Here is a 26,762-nt window from a genome sequence, read left to right as displayed (position 1 = left end):
CAAAGGCTAGTCTCCCACTTACTAAGCAATACATCCCTGAGAGCCAGCATACAAAGCACCTGGGCGGGAGGTGTGCAATGCGAGCCCCTGTACATGGGACCACAGGGCTAGGCAGAGCTGCTTAAGACTCCAGCAAAGAACCTGACCTCCATCAGTTTAACAATCTCAAGCCAACCCTGGAACTGACTCAAACACGTTTATTGAGCTAATCAGTAGGGCACAAAAGAGGCTAGGAAAGATGTTCCCAAAATACAGAAAAACGAATGGGCTCCTTCCACTCAACACAGGCAGACAGTGCCCCTCTCCAATACTGAGGTGAAGCCCCCACCCCTCCAAACAACAGAAAATAGGCACTCTGCTCAAACAGAGGGACAGAGCCACGATGCATCAGGAAGGACAAGGGGCTTATGACAGCTCTATCCTAGCATCATCAGAGAAAGGTCAGGTTAGAAAGGCCCAGCCCACCTCTCCTTCCCCTCAGAGACCAGGGGTGGGGAAATAATAATTCCTTTCGCTCCATCTCCTGTCAGCCTTTTCCAAGTGGTCATGTCATGGAGGTGGGGAGTGAAGATGGGGGAGGGTCATAGGATCACATCAGAAATCCTGTAATGAGAAAGATGAAAGTAAAATACAGAGACCTAACAACATACCAAAGGGCAAAGACATGACTGCAAGGGCCTCCAGATGACAACTCTCATTCTCTTCCTAAACCACCCCTCCCTCAGGGTACTCCTACAGCCCCAAGGCAGCTGAGACAGCAGGCCAGGGGCTATGGCCTTTCTTTCCACCTACTTGACAGGCACATGGGTTACCTGCCAGCATCTCCCAAGGATGCACGACTCCTCTTAGCCTGCCTTCCACAGTCTGTTTTGGGGACGCTCACCTCAATGTTCAGCTCTGCAGAATCTAAGAGGTCCAGCCCATGCTCACTGGGAGAAGACTGCTAGAGAGAATGGGGTCAAAAGTCAGAAAGGTGCATTTCCAGTCTCATGTGACAAGCTCGAGGCTGTGGGAGGTCTCTGAAGCACTTAGGGAAGGAAAAGGAGCAAAGTCAAAGTGGGCAGCAGGGTCAGAGTCATCAGAGAAGTGCCTCCTCTCCTGGCCTGCCAACTGAGACCCTTAAATTTGTTCAGCTTTGGAACCAGAGAATAGGGTTTTTCCTGAGGGGACTTTAGGAAAGACTAATAGAGGCTTTGCTGTCTAGTCTCTGGGTTGAACACATCATCTGGTTTACCCTTTGAGCACAAGACCTCCACTCCCCTGCTCTACTGTGTCCTTTCTCCCTCCCTCAAAGAGCAGAGAAGGGAGCAGAACAGCAACAGACACACAATCCTTTTCTGTTCATAAGGTGCCTTCACTTTGTATTTCGTGTAAAAGGTCCATTTTCAAGATGAGGGGGCTGAGAGGAGTTAAGGAGCTAACTTGATAAAGTGGGAGAACTGAGGACTCTTATGTTACCTCACTCAAATTCCATACTCTTCCTACTGAACTGGCAGTATATCCTCCCGAGGAAGCAGGCAGGCAAGGGTAGAAAATGGAGTGAGTGGAGGAAGAGGGACTGGGCATCCCTCTAAGGAGAGAGGAAGGAAGGTCAGCTGTGCCTGTGTGCGTGTGTTATGAAGAGACTTGCTGAACAGGCTGTGAGGTTGGACTGGGTGACCTTCCGTCTCTAGCTCTAGAACTCCCTTTAATTCTTAGGAGACTGAGAGGCAAAATACTTACATGCGGATTGAGAGTGGGAGTGCTATTAGAGTCCCTTTTGGTATTTAAATTTTTCCCCCTATTTCCTTAAAAAGGTAAAGTCCAAGCAAAGTGAACAGCAACTAACAAACCCTCCTTTACCCTGTGACTCTTTCAAAACGTCTTGGGCAGCTTTCAGGGACAAGGCATCATCAGGATAGAGAAGAATCACTCTAGTTTCTCTCCCTCACATCTGCTTCTAGTTCTAGAGGGAGAAGGGACTATTGGATAAACTCACCTTGCCTGCACCTTGCCACTCTTCACTTGAGTCATCCTGAATTTCTACTTCTTCTTCATCCTCTTCCATCAGGCTGAGCCTTGAAGCAGTGGCAAAGAGTAGAGGTTTTCAAGGATCCCTGAGAGTTTCTCAGAAGCACCCCAGAGGAACAGGGTGGACAGTAAGCAGCCCACAGCTCCAGATTCCCACTCCTGTTTCAATCAGAGCAGCTCTACTTATATCCCATTTTACATACTAGGGCTCCACATTATACTGGAAGTGTTCCATGGTTAAAACAAGTCCAAAAGGCACCAGTATGGAAGCACTGCTAAGGGGAGAATCCCCTCACAATGGGTGACAGATATGAAGTGAAGACAGAAGATCATGAGAAAAGCTCACCGGGTCAGCCGGTTGCCCAGCCCAGGACCCGAAGGGTTGAGTGGAGTCTGGAAATGCTGTGGACTCGAGGACCTTGACCTCTGGGCACCTAAAAGGGGCTGGCTGTTGGGAATGAAGTTGGATCAGTGACAAGGGATAAAAATAAATGGTAAAAAGAGGAGATAAAGTGGCCAACATTAAAGTCAGAAAAAAGCTCAGAGTGGAGGGAAAAAGAGAAAATGTAACGCTAAAAAAAGGGGAAAGAACCAGAGAAGAACCAGACAATGAGGGGGTCTGTAGGAGGGAACAACAGAAATAACCAGACGCCAAATTGGGACATCACAGCTGGGCTCTCCCGGGGTCGCACCCTTGGGTAAATGCCAATTCTGAGCCGCTGCCTTCTTCCATCTCTTCCAATCCCCCCAGGGGCTGCCGACTTTTCACAGCTGTTGAGGTGAGGGTGGGTGTGGGTGGGATACTGCTCAGTTGTAGGCTTTCCTCCTGTGATGCTGAGATGTCCCTTCTGTGCTGCCTGGAGGGGTCTGCAAAGCAGCAGAGGCACATGTTAGCTGTAGACCAGGTATCACCACAGACACTTTTAGTTTTTCAAGACCTGCTCAGGATTTGGTAAGGAAAAATTACGAAAGAAAGGAGTGGAAAACCTAGATGGTCTCATTATGACATGACTAAAAATGGTAAGGCTTATAGAATTGTATTGAGGACTTGTCCAAGAAAAACTCATTACACAGCTTAGAAAACAAGATGGAAAGAGACATATGTTCCACAAATAAACAGTAACATACAAACACGAATGTGAGAGAGGGTTAGAGTCCCTAAGATTGAGAGGCCTCAGTTAATCAATGAAGACTTCTGAGACCCTATTCAAGATTTCTGTAGCGAGAAAACTGAAACTAGGGAGGAAGCATGAGGGTTAAGGAGAAACAGGAAGAATGGGAGAGTAATGGGGAGGGTCATTTTTCTGGATAAAAGCCAGAAAAAATGAGATGACCACAATGTGAGCATAGTTCTAATACAAAAGGTAAGTGGAAGACCTGGGGCTCAAAATACGAGGGTGATTAAAAATTATCTGCACACTGGCTGTAGTTTTAACAGAAGTTTTAATATAACCAGAGTGAAGATAATTTTTGACTCACCCGCATATTAAGGGCTCTCTCTTGCAGAGACCTAGGAAGGTAGAGGAGGAGAAAGAACCCCAAAATGTCTTAGAAAACCTAGGTAATTGCTATTTTAAAACATAAGTCAAATTGATATTAGTATTTGTCAACTGTAAATATTCATACCATTACCCTCCCTCCCCACAGCCTTGTTTGTACACTGAAACCAGTAACTGGAGAGGGAGCTGCTCTGATTTAAGCAGAGAGCTACCAAAACAAGCAAGAGCCATATCCATGAGCTTGTGTTCCCAGAAAATAGACCTTGAGCCCCCACATGACTCCTAATCTCTGCCACCTATCATCATTGGTTTCATGTCCAAGGATTCAGCCCTGGGACCTCTCCTTATCTCCAACTTCACTGGCTTCCTTAGCCATTCAGGTTCACAACTTCAAGTACCAACTTCCACACCTAACTCAAGCTTCTGCCTCCCGCCTCCACCCCTCGTACTCCAAATTTCTGTCTGTCCAACATCTCCACCTGTAGTAACACGGCTCATACGAAAGCCCTAGTCTCACTTCTCACTCACAGCCTTCCCCATCTCATTTGCTATCAACTACATCCTTTCAACTGTCAGGCCAAAATCCTTGGAGTCCTCCTCAACTCCATTCTTTCTTGTATCTTACATTCTTTCTTATTATGAGGTCCTATTGGTGATATCTCGGAAATAATGTCCAGAATGTGGCCACTTCTCACCACATCCACTGCTTCCCCAGTTCACCCACTCTCATCTCCTGTCTGGGCCCCTACAGCAGCCTCTTCACCTGTTTCTTGGCTTCAACCCCAGCCTCTCCATCAGTCAGTTCTCAACATAGCAGCCAGAAGGAGCACCTTAAAATATAAGGCACATTCTGTCACTCCTCTGCTCAAATCCTCCAATGTTTACCCATTTCACTCTGGGTAAAAGCCAGAACTTTTACTGGCTTTGGACTCCTACAATCTCCATTCAGCAATACTGGCCTTCTTGCTGTTCCTTTAACATGCCAGACACACCCCCACCACAGCCTCTGGACTGGCTGCACCCTCTTGTCTGCTATTCTGATATACACACTGGGCACCTTTTTTTTTTTTTTGCCCTGCATTCATGTTCTCTGCAAGGCTTTCCCTGGATCACTGTTTATAAGATTGCAATACCCACACCTCACCAGTACTTTCCCATCCTCTTCCACAGCAGGCATCACTATCTGACACTATCCGAAAGAAAGTTCACTGCTGTATTCCCAGCACAATTGAGCACAAGGTGCTAAGTACCTGCTGAACGAACAATGGAACTAATCTTTACAAACCCTATTTTCGACAAACCAATCTATACATCTATGAACTTTGGCAAATGCCTACCTTTCTGTTTTGCTTGTGCTATTCTGCTAGCCCATGATACTCACTCTTCCTCTGTTCGGCTTATATAAATAAATCTTACCCATTTTTCAAGATCCAGCTTAAATCCCATCTTCTTGATAAAGCCTTCATAGATCAACTAAACTTAAAAAAGATACCTTCTGGGCTTCCCTGGTGGCGAAGTGGTTAACAATCCGCCTGCCAATGCAAGGGACACAGGTTCAAGCCCTGGTCCAGGAAGATTCCACATGCCACGGGGCAACTAAGCCCAGGTGCCACAAATACTGAACCCGTGCTCTAGAGCCTGAAAGCCACAACTAGTGAAACCCATGTGCCTAGAGCCTGTGTTCTGCAACAAGAGAAGCCACTGCAATGAGAAGCCCATGCACTGCAAGGAAGAGTAGCCCCGGCTCCCCGCAACTAAAGAAAACCTGCGCAGCAATGAAGACCCAACGCAGCCAATAAAGAAATTAACTAATTAAAAAAAGATACCTTCCTTCCCTGAATTCTGTAGCATTCCTCTGTCAAACCTTTGGGAAGTTATCACTTACTGGAGACTTCATAACTCAGATTTTCTATAAATATATTTTCTTCCTTTTCTATTAGATGGTAAGCTGCTTGCCAATCCTTCATGGCCTCTAAAACACCTAACACAGTATCTTGCATATAGCAGGTCCTTTACAAATATTTATTAGTTTACTGATTAAAAGCAGAGTTTCAAAAAAAAAAAAGTTTCCTGGTGGTATGAAGGATAATTTTAGGTGGTATACAGAAGACATTAAAAAGAATTCACACCCTACCTCACACCACACACAAAAAGTTAACTCAAAATGGATCACAGACCAATACATTTTAGCTAAAACTAGGAAACTCTTAGAAGAAAACACAGGAATAAATCTTTGTGACTTTAGATTAGGCAATAGTTTAAGATATGACATCAAAAGCACAAACAACAAAAACATAGATACACTGAATTTCATCAAAATGAAGAACTTTTGAATTTCAAAGGACACCATCAAGAAAATGAAAAGGCAACCCACAGAATGGGAGAAAATTTTTCTATATCATATATATGATAAGGGACTTATCTAGAATATATAAAGAACTCAACAATAAAAAGAAATCTCAATTATGAAATGAGTAAAGGATTTAAATAGACATTTCTCGGAAGAAGACAGACAAATAGCCAATAAATATGTGAAAAGATGCTCAACAGCATTAGTCCTTAGGGAAATGTAAATTTAAACTACAGTGAATGAGATACCAATTCATAGCCACAAGGAGATAGATAAAAAAAGACAATAACGAGTGCTGGCATGAACGTAGAGAAAATGGGGCCCTCATGCATTGCTGTTAGGATTGTAAAATGATGTAGGCACTCTGGAAAACAGTTTGGTAGTTCCTCATAAAGTTACACATAGGCTTACCATATGATCCATCAATTTCATTCCTGGGTATATCTCAAGAGAAGTGAAAACCTACATCCACACAAAAACTTACACATGAATGTTCACAGCAGCACTATCCATAACAGAAAGCGGAAACAACCTAAATGTCAATTAACTGACGAATAAATAAAATACAGCATACCCATACCAATGTAATATTATTTGGCCATGAAAAGTTATGAGGTACTGATAAATGCTAAGTATGGATGAACCTTGAAAACATGATGCTCAGTAAAAAATGACACACAAGGCCACATACTGTATGATTCCATTTAAACAGAATGTCTAGAATAGGTGAACCCAGAAACAGCAAGTAGATTAGTTATACTGCTAGGCTGGGGAAATGGGAGAATGGGGAGAATGGGGAATGACTACTAATATTTTAAAATGTACACTAGAAAACACTAACACCTCAAACTTGTGATCTCTGGGTTATTATTACTTATGAGACTATACTGAAAAAAATCAGTTTAAAGAAAAAAAACTTAGGTAAATTATAAGATAGGTAGTGATGTGAAGATTAAAAAATCATGAAGAGGGACTTCCCTGGTGGCACAGTGGTTAAGAATCCACCTGCCAACGCAGGGGACACAGGTTTGATCCCTGGTCCGGGAAGATCCACATGCCGTGGAACAACTGGGCCCATGCACCACAACTACTGAGCCCTCATGCTGTAACTACTGAAGCGTGGGCACCTAGGCTTCAGTAGTTGCAGCAAAAAGAGCCTGTGCTCCGCAACAAGAGAAGCCACTGCACTAAGAAGCCCACACACCACAGCAAAGAGGTGGTCCCGTTCTCCACAACTAGAGAAAGCCCATATACAGCAACAAAGACCCAACGCAGCCAAAAATAAATAAATAAAATAAATAAATCATGAAGGTTGTATAAATATCTTCAAAAACTGGAAAATAATGGAATATAAGATGTCAAGGAGGGGCATCCTAAAAGCACAGATTTCTTAGTGCAATCTTCGGTTTTACCATTACTTTCTATTTAACTTTTCATACAAGTTTGCTATTTTCAGTTGGCTAGATAAACACTGAAGAAAATGAGTACCCTTAATGATAGCAGGTGCTCAATGAAATACTTATTTGACCGAATGAAAGAGTCTGAAGGAGGCAAAGGACCATATGCTGCTTATCTAGGTAATGGTGATCAAGGAAGTAGCACTGAGCACCCTGACACCCACATTCACAGCACTTTACCTTCAACGCGTCTCTTCTTGGAGCGGGGGTAGCCCTGAGGGCTGGCCTCTGCTGTGTTCTCTACAGGGCTGAGGGAGTGGCAATAGGTGGTGACTGGACCCCAGGGACAGCCAGGTGCCTGAGAGACACGCTGCAGACACTTTTCCAAGTAGGACAGTCTAAGAAAGAGGTGGGATGGAGAGGTCACAGGCCCTCACCACACTCCTCTTCTCTAACCCACATCTTTATCCACCCACCCCCTTACTTACAGCAGCTGCTTATCCTGATGGAAGAGTCGGGGGGAAAACTCTGAAAGGAGCTCCAGGAATGCCAGATTTGGGGGCTGACTGGAGGAGCCAGCTGGAGGAAGCTCAGACAAGGAGAACTTGATGCCTTCCCTTGGATGAGCAGAATCATTTTAGGAAGACAGTTCCTTCCCACTTCCCTCCCAGAGCTGAGGCATCCTGTTCAAGTGCTTCCTCCCCTGGACCCACTTGTTTCCCAAGGATACCTGCTCACCAACTCTATTGTGACTCCTCAACATGCTTTCACTCCCTCTGAGACCTCACTCCCAGCCCTCCCTGTACACAGCCTCTGGCTCAGCCCTCTTAGGAAGATTCAAGTACCCTGCTTTCCAACCAATACTTCCTTACTTGTGTAGCATGACCACAAGGTCACGGTTCTGTAGCTGCTGGGGTCCAAAGCTCAAGGCAAACCTCCTGGCCAAATCCCTCATCTCGATGAAGGCTGGAAGCTCATTCAGGCCCTGGGGCCCCTGTTCCTGCAGCAGTTCTGTGTATAACTGTGTCCAGGAAACATGGCACGTTTGGGAAAAGGAGGAACAAGATAGAAACAAGGATGTACAGTGATCCCTTCTCTGCCCAGAAATTATAAAGGACTTGGGACACCATATGCTATTTGTATTCTTTCTTTCCCCCAGGACACTAACCCTATTCCTGACTCCCTTGTGGCAGAGAAAGACTTCACCCTGCTCTGTAACAATGAATAAAAATGTCTCTAGTAACTGAAGGGGTTGCAAGAGAACAGACCACAGAAAAAATGAGGAATTCCCTATCCCTTTATTGTTGCTGCTCCTGTGTCCTAAGTGACGTGGGGTTTCTATGGGGTTAGGGTAGAAACTACCCAGTTAAAAAAGTGCTTTTTACAGGTCTACTGGTTATGAAGGAGACTGTCATGTGAAATAAAGTCAAAATACGTTAGAAACTTCCCGCTCTGAAGGATCTCACATTCTAAACGGCTGGGGGTGGGCTGCAGGAAGGGCACGTCAAGTCTGAGGCACTCTAGTCAGAAGGGCATACCTGCTTGAGGCTCAGCAGCAGGATTCGGGAACAGTGACTTCGGTCAATTTGCCTCGCTCTAGTTAATGTTTCTTTGATAATGTCACCATAGTCATTGTAAAACTGACAGAAAGGAAGTGGAGAAGATAATGTTTGACCACAGGAAAAGACTTCTGTTTTATTTCTTTCATCACAGCCTTAACCATATCTCCTTCCAAAAAGGCTTTAGGTAGGGAAATGTGAACCTAAGCATAAAACGACTCATACTAGATGACATCTCTAACCAATAGGCACAAAGCCTCAAAGAAATCACAGTGTAGGCAAACAAATAAGGGAAATAACTCTGCCCTGAGCCCATTTCTTGGAGAAGAAGGGTAGTAAGCTTGCCAGAGCCCATTGTCACCCAGCAGTGAAGCCTTCACTCTGTCTCTCCCCATTAGAACAGAAGCTCCAGGAAGCAGGAACTGTTGATTGTTTTGTTCACTGAGGTGTCCTTAGTGCCTGGGATAGTACGCACTCAATAAACAGAAATAAACACAAGGGTGGGTTGAGGAAACTGAGGTACATATTTAGGTATCTTGTGAGGACTGAACCCCTTCCATTCTTTTTCTTCCCTTCTTACATTACCCCATTCCACAGACTAGGTTTACAGAAAAAAAAAGATTTCTGGACAGGAAGAATAAGATATTTTCCCTCCAGTGAATTTCTGCCTCCTAACAAGTTTTTCTCCATAATTATTTATTACTAAGTCTCTTTTCTTTGCCCCTTTATTCAAACTATTGGCCTTCCCCCCTGCTTCTTCTTTAAGCCTGATACCATCACCTTCCCAACCCTCCTTTCTGTAGTGCTGCAGCATCTGCAGCCATGGCCGTGCTCAGCTTGCCGCCTTGCTGTACCTTGTTGTAGTGTTTGAAAACATCTGAGGCCGCGTCCATCTCCAGCACCCCATAAAGCAAGAGCTTGCAGAACCCAGCCAGGAGGCGGCGCCGCTGATGCAGTTGCTCTATCTGTAAATGATCCTCCTGGGAATGACCTGGTTCACATCAAGTGCAGAACAGAAATATCAGAATCACAGATTCAGGCCTCCCGTCCTATATGCCTGAGGCAGGCCCAGCCCCCAAATCCTTCCTGAGCCCCAGGTATAGAGCCTCTGTACCACTGCCCGGTTCTCCAGGCTGGATGAAGACATGGTCCATGAGGAAGCTGGCTAGCTCAGACTGGAGAGTGGCTTCAGGAATAAAGACAAGAGGTCTAAGGAACTCTCGTCCCCCTACAATCATCTGAGGGCTGAAGATGAGAAGCAGATCACTTAACAAGACAAAAGCCTGTCAGGGGAAAAAAAACTGCTTAAAAAGGACAGAATATTGACCAAGATAGAAATTACACTGCTAATTTCCCGTCAGAACAGGGTTTCCTCAGACCACAGGGCAGGGGCAGGGTGACGACTTGCGTCCTTGACGTATGCTCACTTGAGTGAATGCTCACCTGCTCCTGGATCTCGGGATCCACATCTGAGAGGCAATTCTGGCAGAGTTCGCAGAAGGCTACCATCCTGCCCTTCAAATTCAACAGCTCCTTCTGTGGAGACAATGGCTTCAGTGGGGAGGAATGAAGGAAGACACAGGCTCCTCCATTCCCGTCCCCCTGACTCAGACCCATGTTCACCTGGGAAGCACCTGATCCAGAAATGTGCGTTAGTGTCCAGAGAATGGAAAAATAGACTAGAGTCAAGGCTGGCAGGGTCACCTGTAACAACCAAATGTTACAACGTGAGGGTCAGGAGAGTAAGGGGGAGAGAGAGAGACAGACGGATGCACATAAAGGACAGAAGAAAGAAAAAAGCAGACAAGAAGAGAGAAAATGAGATTAGCAGAGACTCAATCCCTTTTCTGGTGGAAAAAACTGACTCTGGACAATCTTCAGAGGATTCTCTCCTGAGTAGGAATGCCACCTCTCCCTAGTTTAGTCTCCTAGAATCCCTCGATATTATCCTTGGCTCACCAGAAACCAGAAAGAATAGCTGTTTTCAGGTGCTGGAAAGTACATTCACCTTTCAAGAGTGGGATGGAAGGAACGTCACACATGATCGAGATCTCTCATCCACTCCACAACCCTGGGACTTGAACCACCTGCAAGGTGACCACCTAGGACATGGGGCCCTTAAAACTCCTCTCCTGCCTCCACATCTCCAACATCATGTCCACTTGCCTGGTGAGGAACCTCTCCCGTGTCCACAGCCTTCCGGAGGAGCCGGTAGCAGGGCTCGTAGAGCTCCCAGCGGGTTAGGTCATGGGCACTTTGGAGAGGTGGGAGATGGAAATGTTACACTGAACATAATGAGAGGAATCAACCCCACAGACACCACCAGAAATAGAAGAGGGAGCAGGAGGAGAGCTGCTCACTTGTAGAAGGCAGAGAGGCGCTTCAGAGTGGCTGCCATACTATAGACCTCATCCTCATCTAGGAAGGACAACTGAGGAAGAAAGAAGGTCCACAGTGGGATTTTCCCAGGAACTCAACAGATTCACGTCCCCATCTTGCGGCCTCTCCCACACAAGTCTGGGGTGTCCCATCATGCAGCCCCACTTCCCACCTGCAGCAGCTCTTCAAGCTCCTGCTGGAAGCGGTCAGTCAGCAGATCCACCAGCTGGCTGCGGGCAAAGTCCACCCGGCTGAAGAAGGTGAACTCAGGATTGCAGAGCAGATAGAGAGCGTGAGCACCAGCCTCAAGCACTGTTGGCTCCGCGTGCTTCACCACCACCTCCTGGAGCTGCTGCAGGAGCAGTTCCAAGTGCTGAGAGAGAAGAAGGTGGGAGAAGACAGTGTTGTGGGGAGCTGGGGAGGGTAACTCCTCCTGAGGGGACTGGGGGGTGGGCGGAGGAAAGAAATAGGGTTGAAAGCATTAAACGTCAAGGATAAGATGCCTAAGAAAGGGAAGGCTTATTGGTTTTTCTGGAATCCAGGTTCTTGAAAAAACCGGATACTGGCAGTAGAACCTTTGACCCTAGGACGAAAGCAGCAAGATATAGGGAACGTATCCTCCTCTCTCCTCACTTTCTCCAAGCGCCTGGTGCAGTAGATGTTCAGGTCAAAGTAGTTGAGAAGCTGCAGCAGGGGAGCAACCTTCTCTGCATCAGCTGAGAACTGTGGTGATTGAGAGGGAAGTCTACTTATTACTTGCTATACTGCTAACTTGGAGGCCACTTCCTTCCACCCGCTCACTCCCAGAGGCTGAGCGGTGGGGCACGTCTACCTTGGCCAGGAGCTGGGGAAGCAGGGGGATGAGATGCTCAGTCAGCTTCACCTTGTCGTCGGCTTGAATCTTACGTTCTTTGGGGGTTAAGCACTGGAATTAGAATCATTTGGGGGTAGGCGGAAAGGCATGTGTAGGTGTATTCCTCTGCCCAACAGCCTTATCTCCCCAGGAAGGAAAACACAGCAGCTCCCTTCAGACTTCTTTTTCCGTAAATGGAATTCTTTGAGGGGCAGAGGAAGGAGCAGCCTAACCTAAGACTTGAGGATAAAGACAGACAATACTTGCCTAGATTTAATATTGCTAACCAACAGACCCCACCCCCCAGGCCATACCTTCCTCCCCGTGACCCGCCCCACAGGCGGGTGACCCTCTGAAGCTTGCCGGACACTGGACACAAGGATTTCTATCAGCGTGCTCTCCTGTACATCGCCCAGGTCTGAGTTGGCAGGAGGATGGAAAATACAGAATCACAGATTAGCCACCCTCCAGCTCCAAAGACCCCACTCCCTCCCACCGCCCTGACTACCCATGACACCTATGGGTGTCAGGAGAGAAATCTCTCCTGGTTTCCTACTAGGAGGTGAGAGGTGCCCTCCCCTGACTACCAGGTGGCACACACTCTGGTCCTTCTCCAGCAGCAGGCTCGTCAGACTCTCCCAGTCCTTCAGCTGAGGCCCTGCACAGTCCCACAGGCTGTCTACTAAGTATGCAGCATGGTCATGGAGCTGTGGAAGAAGGCAGATGTTATGTTACTGAAGCCACATGTTAAAACCCTAGGAAGTGGCTACTAATGAACATTTCTCTCCTTCCTGCAGTGCCAGCTCCCATCCTTCTCTATCCACAGGTCTTACGCACAACAGCCCAACAGCTCCTTTCCATACGTCACCTCACTCTCCACAAAAAAGGACAGCAGAAGGTGGAAGAAAGTCCTCTGGGTGTGTGGACTCCGGCGTCGCTCTCTCCCACCCACCGTTCTTGTTTCGCACTCAGGGTAGAAGAGCCTGGTAAAAGGGACACAGGGGAAGGGCACAGCACGGGAGGAAGTAAGAAGTGCAATAGTTAGCATGGAAGAAAGAAACAGTCCAAGGAGAGGATTAAAGGAAAAAGAGGCGCAGAGCTAAGGAAAGCCCCAAGCAGTTGAGAAGAGAAGGAGACCCCAAGGGAGACTTTATAGGTATGGGGAGCCCCTAAGAGCAGTAGCAGATATGGACAGAAAACAAGAGGATGGTGTTAAAGGAACAAATGAAAGGAGCCCCACTCACTTCCAGTACAGAAACTCCCCTGCAGCAGAGGCCAGGGCTCTGTTAGAGGCATACACAACAGGGTAGATGCTCTCACAGTCTGCATCTGTCAGCACCCCTTCCATGTTCCTGCCAGGAGAAAAAGCAGAATGAGCAGGTGGATATGGATGCTGTCCTGCAGCACAACTAAGGCTAGAAACAAAAAAGGCAAAACCAACAAAGATTAACTCACAAAGAACTTTCAAATGGAAGAGTAGAAGACAGAGGGATATGTAGAGTTAGAGAAGCTAGGAAATTTCCCCCCTGGAGACCTTCCAACTCAGAAATGACCTCTGTCTTTCAACCTGTACGTAAACAAGAGTCAACCTACAATCGGTGGAAGGATAGGACTCTGGAAGGGCCTGTCTGATGCTGAAAAGGTAAGTCTGAGATGCTTGCCTCTCCACTTCCCAGGACTCACTTAAGGATAAGTGTTAGTAACCTGACGGCCTCCACTGCCACGTCATACTCTCGGTCCATGACCATGGAAACCATCCGGTCCTGCAGGAAGGAGAACATCGCTAAATACCTCAATGTATCCATCCCAAAACACCATTCTCTTAGAATTTGAGGGATTCCTACAGAGGGGGTGTAGAAGCAGATACTGGGATATCTATGGGTATATAAAAGCAATAGACATGCAAATATGAGGTGGGGAAATGGGAACCACAGACAGAACCAAACATGGGAGCACTGTCCCGATTTTACCTTAAAGCGGCTGGTGAAGAGCTCCAGGCGTGCAGTCAAGTCTCGGTTGCCATACAGCCCTTTTAGAGCCTTCACGCACTTCAGACGGACTTCTCGATGCTATTGAGGAGAATGGAAATACAACCGACTCCTCCTCTATTTACCCCCACTGGGCCTCCATACTTCCCTTTCAGATTACTCATTCTGGGCCTGGGTGTCCTCTGTATTGAGGCCTCTGAGATGTCTGAGAGACAATGAACAGCTGCCATCTCACTTAAAATCCAAAAGGATCACAACAGAACTTAGCAAGCATAATGAAAAGGATCTCTTGGCTACCACCCTAGAACTGTATTACCACCCTGTCAATAACTTTCTTGCCTTTTCACAGAGAAAGTCTTTCTTCCCTCAACTGTGATTTTGAGGCATTTAATCTCCTAGAAATAACTTTCTCTCTCCTAACTTATCCTACCCTCCCCAATACTGGGGGAGTTCCGAGGTTCAGTGTCTTGATGAGTTTATCACTGATCACTGGTGAAACACCAAAGTGGTAGGACCAGGAAAAGCTGAAGAATCCTAGGGCAGGGAAAAGGAATGACTCAACTCTCACCTTATCATGCAGGGTCCAGCCAATATATTTTAAATAGCTGTCAGTGAGGAAAGAGGTACTGTAGCTTTGCATCCAAGACCCAATCTCCTCGATGCAGATAGCACGGATCTCAGGAAGGACATCCCTAGGCAGAGAGAAATTGACCCTTATTACCTTCTCTCCAAACTCACTTTCCATCCTACCAGATATCTCTTTGTTACAAGAGAATCTACTTCCTTGACTAAACATCAGGTACTAGGCCTTTCATTTCGTTCTTCCAATGTAAATACAATATATAAAAAAGTGAATACTTACTTTCTGTAGCCAGCCTATAAAATAGTTGAACTTATCCTCCATGCCCCTTTTAAAAACTGATTTTGGAATTTAAAGTTACACACACACACACACACACACCAAACCGCACGTGTGTGTGTGAGGTACAGTTAACGTACAATATTATATAAGTTTCAGGTTCAACACAGTGATTCATAATTTTAAAGGTTATATCTCACTTATAGTTACTATAAAATATAAGCTATATTCCCCGTGTTGTACAATATATCCATGTGTGTGTTTTGATTCCACTTCAAGAAAAGATTAAAGGGTTCTGGAAAGCTGAAGGGCTCTGGAAAAGTAGAGGTTGAAATCTAGGTAAGAATGAGACACAGATACTGATATTCAACTGAATTCTACCAGTTCTTTACCCAGTATAAAACTCCCCTGCCTTTAGCACAATGAAAGGCACAGTGAAGTGGGCTAGGAAAAGGCTCGCCGAGCTGTACACTGTCCGAAAGGCCCTGCCTTTTGGCTCTCTCCTCTCGTCCTCTCAAGGCTCAAGCCCCAGGAAAATGGGGAGGGGAGGTCTTGGGCAAAGCTGGAGCAGAAGAATGCTCAGCAATGACTTACCCTCTTATCTCTTCTCCCAGAAGAGTTTACATGATCATCTGTAGGCAGGGATAAACTAAACCTAATTTGGAACCTCTGTTGTTAGAGTTTTTGCCTCAGCTGCAGTAACTTTGGGACTAACCAGATAACTCAAGGTTTGGAGGAGACCTTGTCACTTCTACAGACTGCATAAACAAGGACCAGCTGCTTCAATGAGAGGAGCCCAATAACTCACCTGTACCGATGTACAAAGACACCCCTGAAGAGGGCATTCATCATTCCTTCAATTTCCTCTTGATGCTCTTGGAGCTGGAGGACAGGGAGGAACAGATCAATCTCTCTTGTCCCCTCAATAGTATAAAGCCACAAAAATATAAGTATGACATCCACCTACTTCCTATTAATTACAGGACACAGTCTGAACCTCTGGTATCCTATGTTCCCTTTTAACCCTTCTAATTTTTTTAATTTTCAGGACATTTGGCTTTATTTCCCACATGTTCATAATACTTGTATCTCCCCAAATCACTTTTTTCCCCACATGAGAAATATACATCTATAATAAGGTATGAAAGTTACAGGCCTCTAACTCTCCCTTTCCCTTTAGAGTATGGATTAGGTATCTTGGAAAAGAATATCACCTACTCATCCACTTGTGATGGTGGATAGCCCGGTGAAATCAGGCAGTCAATAGATATATCTAAAATACAAAGTTGATGAGAAGGGTGGAGTTTGCAAATGAAAGTAATTAAACTCATTAGTCAAAAGCAAAGAAAAAGAAAACACAGCCAATAAGTTATCAGAATAGAAAAGGGTTAAACGTTCTAATTCTGGAAGAAGCTGCATAGTCAACTAATGCCTCAGAGATTTCTTTGTGTTTGGTAAAAATAATATCCTTTCTGTGTTTTGTTATTTTGACTATCTTTGGCTATTCAGAAGCCTTAGCTGGTAATTACACGTTGTGACTAACAACAACTGGGGAAAATTTTTTAATAAATGCAGTTTGTTTAACAAAAGAAGTGGAACTAACAAAAAAAGAGAAGGAAGAGATTAGATCAGTGGTTCTCAACTGGGGGTTCCCAGGCAACACTCAGCAATGTCCAAAGACACTTTTGGTTGTCATGGTCTGGGAAGGTACTCTGCCACCTAGTGGACAGAGGAGAGGGATGCTCCTAAACATCCTGTAATGTCTGGACAGCTCCGCTAAAGGCCATTGTTGAAAAACCCTAGATTAGATGAATAACAGAAAACAAGGAAGCAGAATTATAAGAAACATTCTTTGAGATAATTGACCCAACTCTTCAATAAATCAATATACTGGGTGAAAATTGGGGGGGGGGGCAGAGACTCTGTATAAGATTAAAAAGAGAATTAAGAAACACAACAACCAAATGTAATGCATAGTCCTTAATTAAATCCTGGCTAGAATTAACCAGATATAAAAGGTATTCTGGGGACAAATGGAAAATTTTAACTATGAATTGGGATTAGAAAATATTAGGGAATTATTGTTAATATTTTTGGATATGAAAATAGTATTGGGATTATGTAGGAACATGTAATTTTTTAGATGACATACTTAAGTCTTTAGAGTGAAATACTAGTATGTCCATGATTTACTATAAAATAGCAAAAAAAGAGACGACACATATACAGTGAAATATTAGTTGTTAAATCTAGATAATCGGTATGTGGTGTTCATCCTACCAGTGCATCTATTTTTCTGAATGTTTGAAATTTTTCGTATTTAAAGGAAAAAGAAAGAGAGGGAGGGAAGAAAGGAGGAAAGATGGGTCATCAGTACCAAATTCTACAGAAGTCAAAAAGGGAGACTGAAAAAAAGACCATTGGCTATAGGAATTAACAAGTCACTGGTTTGGAGAGAATAATTTGAAAGAAAAAAATGGGGACAGAAGCTAGGTAGCGAAAAGAACTCAGTTGGATATTAAGGAAGTAAGGAAAATACTAAAAGGAAGGATAGAAATGGAGTAGCTCATATAGGAGAATGAATGATAGATTCAAGGGCTTATATACATTTATAAATGGAGAGAGGAAAACAATGGGGAGGAAAAGGTTAAAGATAAAATGTGGAATGATAGCTGATGAAGCAAGAGCCCAGAGAAGTCCAAATGAAACAGGCACACTAGCATACATAGTTTAAGATTTGAGACAGACCTAATACATGTAAGGTTTAAGCTCATACTGACAGGGAAAATAGCAAAAGAGAATCAGGGAAATATAGATCTTTCTCTAATTTAGCATGGAAGAGATCTTCAGTGAGAGATGGAAAACAGTCAATTGGCACAGTCAGACATGGTGAGTTCTGCCAACCTCATGGTGGGGGAGGTCTCAAATACTTAGAGGGAATGAGGGGGAAATCACTGTTGGTCTCATGATAGACACAGCTGTTTTAAGGTTTAATCAGTGTAAAAGATTTTGTTGGGGTTTACGTCCTCAGCGGTCTTCTTCAAGTTTAAAAGGAAACAAAGCAAGTACCTACTATGTGCCCAGCTATGCAATTACTCATCTCATTTAATCTTCACAAAAAGAACTAGCCCCTTTGAGTTCGACTCGATGATGGAAGATGCCTTAGAGGACTGGGATGGGGAGGGTGGGGGGGACTCGAGGGAGGATGGGGGGGAGTCAAGGGAGGGAGGGAATATGGGGATATGTATATAAAAACAGATGATTGAACTTGGTGTACCCCCCCAAAAATAATAAATAAATAAATTAAAAACAAAAAACAAAAAAAAAACTAGCCCCTTCTTCAAGGAAAGGAAACTGAAGCTTAGAGGTTACATAAGGCCATGAAGCTAGTAGCTAATTGAAACATAATTTAAACCCAAGAGTGACTGAAAGGCCTGTGAAAACTTGGCCTCCAGCATCAGTGGTTGGCCTTCAGTACTACTATGGTAACCTGCATACTGTACACCTGACAAGAAAGTCAACGCTTAACCCTTGCACAAGATGCAGGCACAATGCTTAAACATCTGTAACAATGAATGCAGACAAAGGAAACTGAGCAAAAGTGGAATTACAGAGAACTTTAACGTTTACTTTAAACTAGAAATGCTCTATTGAGCCCACACCCCAGAAACAAGGTGAGCATGCAATGACCTCTGACAGGATGGGTCTATTAAACTATTGCCAGACTCCATTATTCGTGATCTGAAAATTTGCCTGGGGGCCTGTGCCTTAGCAGAGAGAGGCTTGGGGACTGATAAGGTGGGCTGCAGCAGCTGTGGTGGAAGCCAGGTGAGGAGGGAAAGGCAAGGAACACTTTCCACCTCTTTGCGTTTCTCCAACAGGCTCTCCAGTCGCTCAGGTGCTCTCTGTCCTGGCCCCTTGTTTCGTTCAGCCTCGTACTGACGCTGATTGTTGTCCTTGTGCAGACTCAGTTGGAGGGCAACTCTTACCAGGGAGGTCATCAGCTTCATGGCTTTGAGCCAGTAAAAACAAGATAAGGAGATCATTACTTAAGTGAGAGGAGGGAGGGTAGGTTCAAAAAAGAAGGAAATAAAGGGCAGTGAAAAAGAAAAGCTAGAGCAGGGTGACCCTAAAATCCTAAGACTCACTGTTCTGGAGTGGATTTTTTCTCTCCCTCTTTCGGGCTTCTTTTAATCCTTAGCATATTCCCAGTGGAGAGAAAGACAAGAAAGGCTGGAAATTGTAACTGTGATCCACCCATTTTTACAATTCCACTAGTGAAAAACTGGGTGGAGGTTCAGGATAAACGAAGCATGACCTTGAAGTAAAGAGCTAGAACGCAGGTAGGAAAGAAGATCCAGGACTGGAAAACAGAGGAAAGTTCTACCAATTCTCAAAAGAACATTTACAGAGTAAAAGTGACTGCTTACCAGCCAGGGTGCTAGTATGACGGAAGGCACGGACTTGGGAGTCTGAGAGGCCAGTGAGCAGAGAGATGAGGTTGTCCATAGGGAAGCCATCATAGAGGAGGCTATACTGGCACTGACAGACCAATGTCCTCACAAATTCACAGAAGCTACCCTGGAACTTTTTCCAGGATGGGCCTGGAGCTATCAGAGGATAGTCTCCTGAGTCCTACAGGACAGTTTATAAGAAGAATGGGAAAGTTATTACCAGGTCTACCAAATCACAGGGACTGGGCGTCAAAACCCAATAGTATTCGTAAAAATGTATTTCTTATACCTCATTCTCAATTCTACAGGCATATTCAGATAATGTGTATAGGCCCCTTTTTCTCCCATAAGAGATTAAACCCCCCCTTCCAAAAGCTATCCTATTTGCCAGAATCAGAAAGAAGAGGATAATGGGCCTTGTATTTTGAAATAAAAGTAGCAAGAGGATCTTGGGTTGTCTTCCTCCACCTCATTAAACTGCTCTGTTAGGTGCCGGATGATCTCCGAGTTGGACATCTTCTTGAACACCTCAGAGGTCACAGTGCCTGAGGAATGGAGATGAGGTACTTAGAAGGAAAATAACAGGACACCATGACCATTTACATATACATTTGAAGATGAGCTAGGAAATATACTGAAAAGAGCTTAGGTGGGGAATCAGAAGATCTGAATCCTAGTCATAAATCTGCTACCACCTGAGTACCTGCTATAAGGCAACCTCTCTAGAAAACCCAAGGGAATCAAACGGTGGAAAACTACAGTTAAAAAAAATATTCCAAACAATCAAAAAACAAAGAAAGCAAGAAAACTATGCCAGATCCTTGTAATACAACCTGCAGTCTCATAAGACTATCTGCCCCAATAAATGAGGTAATGGCCTCTGGGGACCTGGGGGCCCATAGCTTCGGTGGAGAAATATGAGATGAAGTGGCTGAGAAACAAGGAATAATGAAATAAAAAATTAATTCATTTAGAAAAAGGAAAAGTCTGATGGTCCACTTCCAAATCTATAAACATCATGTCATCATACTAGCATGATTATTCTTCTCCAAGTGGTCTTGTCTCCAAACCAATACATTTCCTTACTGGATCGCTTCCCTATTTACCAACCAACAATGTAGTTGATACTAGTGAAATGAGTGAAATTTTCTTATGCTTTACCCTCTCCCTTTATTTAGGAAATGCCTAATCCTACTTACCTAAATGGAGAAAAGTTTTACAATATAGGAGCAAAGGCTGGGGATTATTAAAGGGTAGGAGTTTCCTCACCTTTACATCCACAAGACCGGATGAAAAAGTTAACGAGCTCCAGGAATCCTGCATCCTGGTCTTGCTTGTAGCTATCCAGCCACTCATCTACCAAAGACTAGGAAAACAATGTGGATGATTTCTATTTCTGGCAATATGACAGACTAGAAATTCTGTATAAGCTTCCTAACTGAAGCATCTAAACTTCTGATTAAGATATTAAAAACATCTTTTAAAATGTATGGCTAAACTAGAATGAAAAGTAGAATTCCATACAAGCCAAAAATGAAGCGAAGGTAGCAATTCTGGGAGATAAGCAAGCTGACTTTTGCTCTGAGGGGTCTATTAAACCCTGGGAACCGTAACTTTCTGTCCAGGTGGCTGCACGGAATGTAGAGCATAGGAAACAGAGCCTAAAGGGCTTCCAAAACGAGTAGTCCAAAAGGAGGCTCCTACAAAGAGTCATACCCTCATGAAAGCAAGAATGAGGAATAAACCTATAGGTCAGATGGGGATAGCAAGAAAACTATCTTGTTATGACCTTAGTGTGGGGTAGAGGGAAAAAAGAATTGTCCCTTGAGAATTCATAACCATGAGCCAGTTTCCATATCTGGATTTGCAGTTCAGATCCACATTACCTATACAATCAAAATAATCTCAATCAGATAATTTAATTAAAAGTGATTCTGGAGTGTCCCCACTTAACCACCAGAAGCAAACATAGGCCTCACTCTCTTAACAACCCATCCTCAACCCAGGCCCCAAATAATCCCAACACATAGAGCTCCATGGAAAATGAATGGCTCACAGTAAAACCTACGAAAGAAACAAGGCATTGAAAGTAATAATTAGCAGAAAAACAGACAGTAGAATTATATTCACAGGCTTCAGACACTGAAATTATCATAGATTATAAAATTATTGTCTCTATGATTAAATAAGTAAAAGAGAAGTTTGAAAACACAATCAAAGAACAATTAATTTTGAAAATTTGTATACGTGCAAAATATAATAAATAAAACTTGAAACTTCAATGAATGGATTAAAAGCAGGTTGGACAGCAAAACATGAGTGAAGCTGAAGATTAAGTCAAAGAAATTATCCAAAATGCAGCCCAGAGAAACAAACAGAAATAATGAAAAAGCTATTAAAATATGGAGAATAGAGTGAGAACTTCTAATGATGTCTAACTGAATTCCAGAAGTGGATAAACAGAATGAGAAAGAGGCAATGTTTGAAGAGAATTTTCCATAGTTGTTGAAAGACACCAGAGCTCAGAGCCTGGAACCTAATGGATCTCAAGCACAAAAAAAAAATTTAAACCTCTGAACATCCTATAATACATTAGAACACAAAAACAAAGAAGTCTTGAAAACTGTCAAAGCAAAAAAAAAAAAAAAATACACAAAGGATATGCATTTAACATTTATAAACAAAAACATTTACAAGTCAGATGTGCACAAGTACATTAGCCCCTAGCCATATGTGATTCTTAAATTAAATCAAATACACGTTAAAAATGTAGTTCCTCAGCCACACCAGCCACATTTCCAAAATCCATGTGTGGCTGGTGGATACTGTACCAGACAACAGTGATACAGACAACTCCAACATTACAAACTGTTGTATTAGACAGTGCTTGGACTGAGAGCTGACTTTTAGTAGCAAGATGGGAAGTTGAAGGCAGTGGAATAATCTTTTCAATGTGCTGAGAGAAAAAAAGTCATCTTAGAATTTGATACTCAGCAAACAATCTTACAAGAACAAGAGTAAAAGACATTTTATATAAGCAAAAAACTGAGTTTGTTAATAAACTCTAAAAGAAATTTTTAAAGGTAAACTTTGGAGAGCAAGAGAATGATTCTGTGTGTAAGATCTGACAGCTGAAAGGAAATGATGAACAAAGAAAATGATAAATATGTAGGCAAGTATAAACAAACATTATTTAAAACAATGATGTCTAGGGACTTCCTAGGTGCCGCAGTGGTTAAGAATCCACCTGGCAATGCAGGGGACACAGATTCGAGCCCTGGTCCAGGAAGATCCCACATGCCACAGAGCAACTAAGCCTGTGTGCCACAACTATTGAGCCTGTGCGATGCCACTACTGAAGCTCTTGTGCCTAGAGCCCGTGCTCCGCAACAAGAGAAGCCAGCCCTCGCACCACAATAAAGAGTAGCCCCCCACTCACCGCAACTAGAGAAAGCCCGTGTGCAGTAACGAAGACCCAATGCAACCAATAAATAAATAAATTTATAAAAAATAAAAATAAAAAAATAAAACAATGACATCGAATTGGTTAGGAGAGGAGGTAAGGACAGAACTAAAATACTGCACAACAAACAGCACATAAGGGGAATTCCCTGGTGGTCCAGTGGTTAGGACTCCACTCTTCCACTGCAAGGGGCACGGGTTTGATCCCTGGTCAGGGAACTAAGATCCCACAGGCCATGCGTTGCACCAAAAACCAAACCAAACCAAACCGCGTGTAAGCTTGAAGGTCCAATTGGAATTAAAATGTGCTTAGGTTCTTATAGGAGATAGAAATTCAAAAGAAAGAAAGTGAAGGAGAAAGTGAAACAGAAAAGACAAGATAAAGCAAAAGCACATAAAATGGTAGAAATAAACTGAAATATATCAGTAGTGACAATGAATGTAAATGGATCTCTCCTATTAAAGGAGAGACTGGTAGAATGGATGGATTAAGGAAGATAATACAGACATATGCTGTATGCAGGAGACAGACTCCAAACATACATAAAAAGATTGACACTAAAATGACAGGAATAGATACAAGGCTAGTGTAGATATAAATAAAGCTACTTTAGATATAGTAACATGAAATTTTTTTGTGTTAAAGAAGATAAAGGAGTGTCAGTACATAACAAAAGATATGATTTACCAGGAAACAAAGCCTCAAAATATTGAAGGCAAAGATGGGAATGAATACAAAAGGAGTAACTGAAAAAGTCACCTTCATGGATTTTAACACACCTTTCTCTGTAACTGATATCTCAAACAGACAACATAAAAAACCTCACCCCCAAACCAGTAGAAGTATCAAAGCAGTATCACATTTAACATTTTTTATCTCACCCAAGAGAACACTGCCCAACAACTGAAAAACACAACCTCTTCAAGCACATGTACAACAGTTTTAGAAACTGACTAGGTCATAAAGTTAATCACTGTAAGTTTCAAAGGCCACATTTTCTAACTACAATGCCATAAAGTTAGAAATCAATAACAAAAATAAAAATGTTTGAAAATTTTAGATATTTCTAAAAACTATAAAAATCCACCTTATACATCAACATGGGTGAATCTCAAACAACTGAAATAATTATGTCACAGAAGACTAAAGAATGATTCATTCACCTAAATTAAGGAACACATTCATTGGTGATAAAATTATAATGAAAGACAAGGGAATGGTTAACAGAAAATTCATTTTAGTAGTTATCTCTGGGTGGTGAGGGGATTGGGGGAGTAGAGGCGGGGGAAGATACACAAGGGTCTCTACAGCACCATTAACATTTCATCTCTTGCGCTGGGGCTAGAGGCCTGGATTATCACTGAAAAAAACATTTTTTTAATACATTATACATTTTTTGATGATAACAGAATTACAATAAAATTTTTAAACAAGAAATGTGAGAAAAGGAAAAAGATATGTGGGGAGGGAAAAAGAATCAGGTATATTTGTCAAAGTGGAGCTACAAAGTGACAGGGGTGAACAAGTTGCCACTCAAATCCAAGCTGCTTCTCTAGATTACCCAATGCCTCTCCTTGCCTCCTCCATCAATCAATAAAGGCAAAATCTATCTTGTTCTGTGATAGTATTACAAAAGGAACATTCCCTCTCGTGTAAGATCCCCTTTACATCACTCCAAGGATTCACTCTGTGGTCTCATCTGCCTTTCCTGATACAGGTTACGTTCACTAAAATGTCTACATTAAATCAGGTTAGTAGACACGTGTGCTTATCTTTCCACCCAACAAGCAGCGAGATGCTATCAAGAAACAAAGGTGAGACACTCTGTTTTACCTGCATGTCACTTTTGGCAGCTTTCACAGCATCAAAGAGATCACTGGCCGGTGGCTCTGACTCTTTCTGACCATGAGCCCGTACCATTCGGGACCCCTTCTTTGGATGTTTTGCCACCTAGTAAGTATAAAGAGATCATGAATATTTTTAAAAAGTGAAAGTGACATTAACACTCAGTCTCATCATTACCACACAGGTAGCTTAAGCTGCCAATTCCACAGCAGAGTTTGAGTTACCCAGACTAGAAATAACTGATTTTTATATTGTAAATATTATTATTTCTAGCCTCTTCTCCTTTTAAAAGTCCCTTAGCTCCATTCCTGTTCCTCTACACCCTAATACCCTCTTCTCTTATTCTTTGCTCTTGAAAATCTGCCTTCTTTCTGTTTCTGTCCCTTAACACTCTTTAAGCCTTGTCCTTTCACCAAGCATATCACCTGAACCTCTTTTAGGTTTTCCTTTCCTGCTTCCCAGACCAAGTTCAAAAACAAACTGACTCACTGGGGTTGTTTTGAGTGGTCGTTTTGCTGCTCTCTTCTTCACATTTCGTCTCAAGCTGTCTTCAAAGTCACTGCCTTCACCAGCTGACAAAGATTCACTATCCCTATGAGAGAGCATAGTTCTGCTTAGATACAATACCCTAGTCCCTACATATAAAAGGGTAACTGGATTATAATTTCTCTTTGTCTCTAACTGTACATCCCTCTCCACGAGAAAAATACATTCAGATTTTAAGAAAAGATGAGCTTACTGTTGCCAGGAAGTAGGGGAAATATCTTAAAGGAAAATTTTCACTTGAATAAAGCACTGGAGACGAAGAATGAGGAACTGAGGTAGGTGAAGGACAACTTTTCCTAATATCCCCTCTGAATAAAAGAATCAAAAGATATTCATGTAAAAAAAATATTCATGTAAGCAGTAAGGGAGATCACTGCTCTGTAGAGAAAAATGGCTCAAGAAGTCCTGTATTACTAACACACAAACAGAAGATTAATATGTGCCTGGTGTTAAATTTTACCCCTTCCAGCAAATTCACATCTTACTGATTACAGCTAAGTTTACAAAATAGATACAACCTGGTGCCAAACAGCAGCACTGACAAATAGAAATGATTCAGAAAAGACCAGTTAAAATTACCAGGGGATATTTTTATAACTATAATGAAGTATAACCTTTAAAAATTGTGAATCATTATGTGGTACACCTGAAAGTTATGTAATATTGTATATCAACTATACCTCAATAAAAAAATTACCAGGGGATAAATCAGACCTTGTATGAGATTATTTTTTTCCTGGGAAGGTTTTTTTTTAAAACTCAAGACATACTCATTACCTTCACAGAATAAGCTCATAAATGCTAACAGATAAGGACCTATTTATAAAACCCCCCAAAAAGGAACCAGAGGACACCAACTAAAAAACATATACTAGTTTTCAGGCAACAAATAAAGAACTCTTTTCCTTTTCCCCCATCTCTGTGCCCCCACTGGAGGCTGTCCCTGCTGAACATACAAACGTATTCAAGAAAGGTTTAGACAAGTTGGATGATAGATTCAGAACAGGATGTATTATTCTTGACGCCTCCAACACGTAGGGCAGCCGAAAACCAGCCTGTTCTGAATCAGTACAGCATCTCCTATCTTTTCATAGTCACACACATATTGCCATTTTACCCGTGTGCAAAATGAAAACGGGAAAAGGTGCGCACAACTCCACTCACCCCTCTGAAGTCTGGTCCGAGTCCCTGTCATCGCAGGGCACGGCGACAGACGAACTAGAAGACGCAGACAAGCTCCTCGGCCCAGCCCCCACCGCTCTGCGCAGCGGGGAGGACACGCTGCTGGGGGAGGAGGAGCTATGGAGCCGGGGGGAGGAGGACGACCGCAGGGTGGGCATGGTGGTCCAGCTGCGGGAGAGAGAGAAGGCGGAAGGCCCCACCACATCTCCATCCCCAGCCCCGACAACCCCCTTCTTTCCAAGGGAACTGCTCTGGAACTCGGGGAGTAGGGGACTCACAAAAAATAAGACGCAGAACACACTGTAGATCAACTAGACGTCAACCAAAAAGAAGAAGAAAAACAGCTTTTATGGTTTATAAACCATAATGGAAAAAAAT

General features: G+C 43.2%; 1 protein-coding gene across 1 annotated transcript; it reads right to left on the bottom strand.

The window, feature by feature from the left end:
• STAG3 (STAG3 cohesin complex component) lies at nt 1-26,542 on the bottom strand. Its single transcript, XM_057750671.1, has 33 exons — nt 26,367-26,542; nt 25,146-25,248; nt 24,645-24,761; nt 20,618-20,714; nt 19,817-19,893; nt 19,325-19,529; nt 18,755-18,906; nt 15,703-15,776; nt 14,604-14,727; nt 14,018-14,116; nt 13,731-13,810; nt 13,292-13,399; nt 12,916-13,030; nt 12,649-12,754; nt 12,362-12,465; nt 12,027-12,119; nt 11,828-11,917; nt 11,367-11,567; nt 11,176-11,246; nt 10,982-11,069; nt 10,439-10,519; nt 10,259-10,351; nt 9,930-10,098; nt 9,670-9,806; nt 8,795-8,896; nt 8,129-8,277; nt 7,745-7,873; nt 7,497-7,654; nt 2,703-2,877; nt 2,357-2,458; nt 1,979-2,057; nt 813-943; nt 1-603 (listed from the first exon to the last, which is right to left on the bottom strand). Exons 1-33 carry the CDS (start codon nt 26,540-26,542, stop codon nt 582-584), a joined length of 3,807 nt encoding a protein of 1,268 aa, XP_057606654.1. The 3' UTR covers nt 1-581.
• Between the last annotated feature and the right edge of the window lie 220 nt (nt 26,543-26,762).

Source organism: Hippopotamus amphibius, chromosome 9 (genome assembly GCF_030028045.1).
Source record: "Hippopotamus amphibius kiboko isolate mHipAmp2 chromosome 9, mHipAmp2.hap2, whole genome shotgun sequence".
NCBI lineage: Eukaryota > Metazoa > Chordata > Mammalia > Artiodactyla > Hippopotamidae > Hippopotamus > Hippopotamus amphibius.
This window is presented reverse-complemented; position numbering and strand designations above follow the sequence as displayed.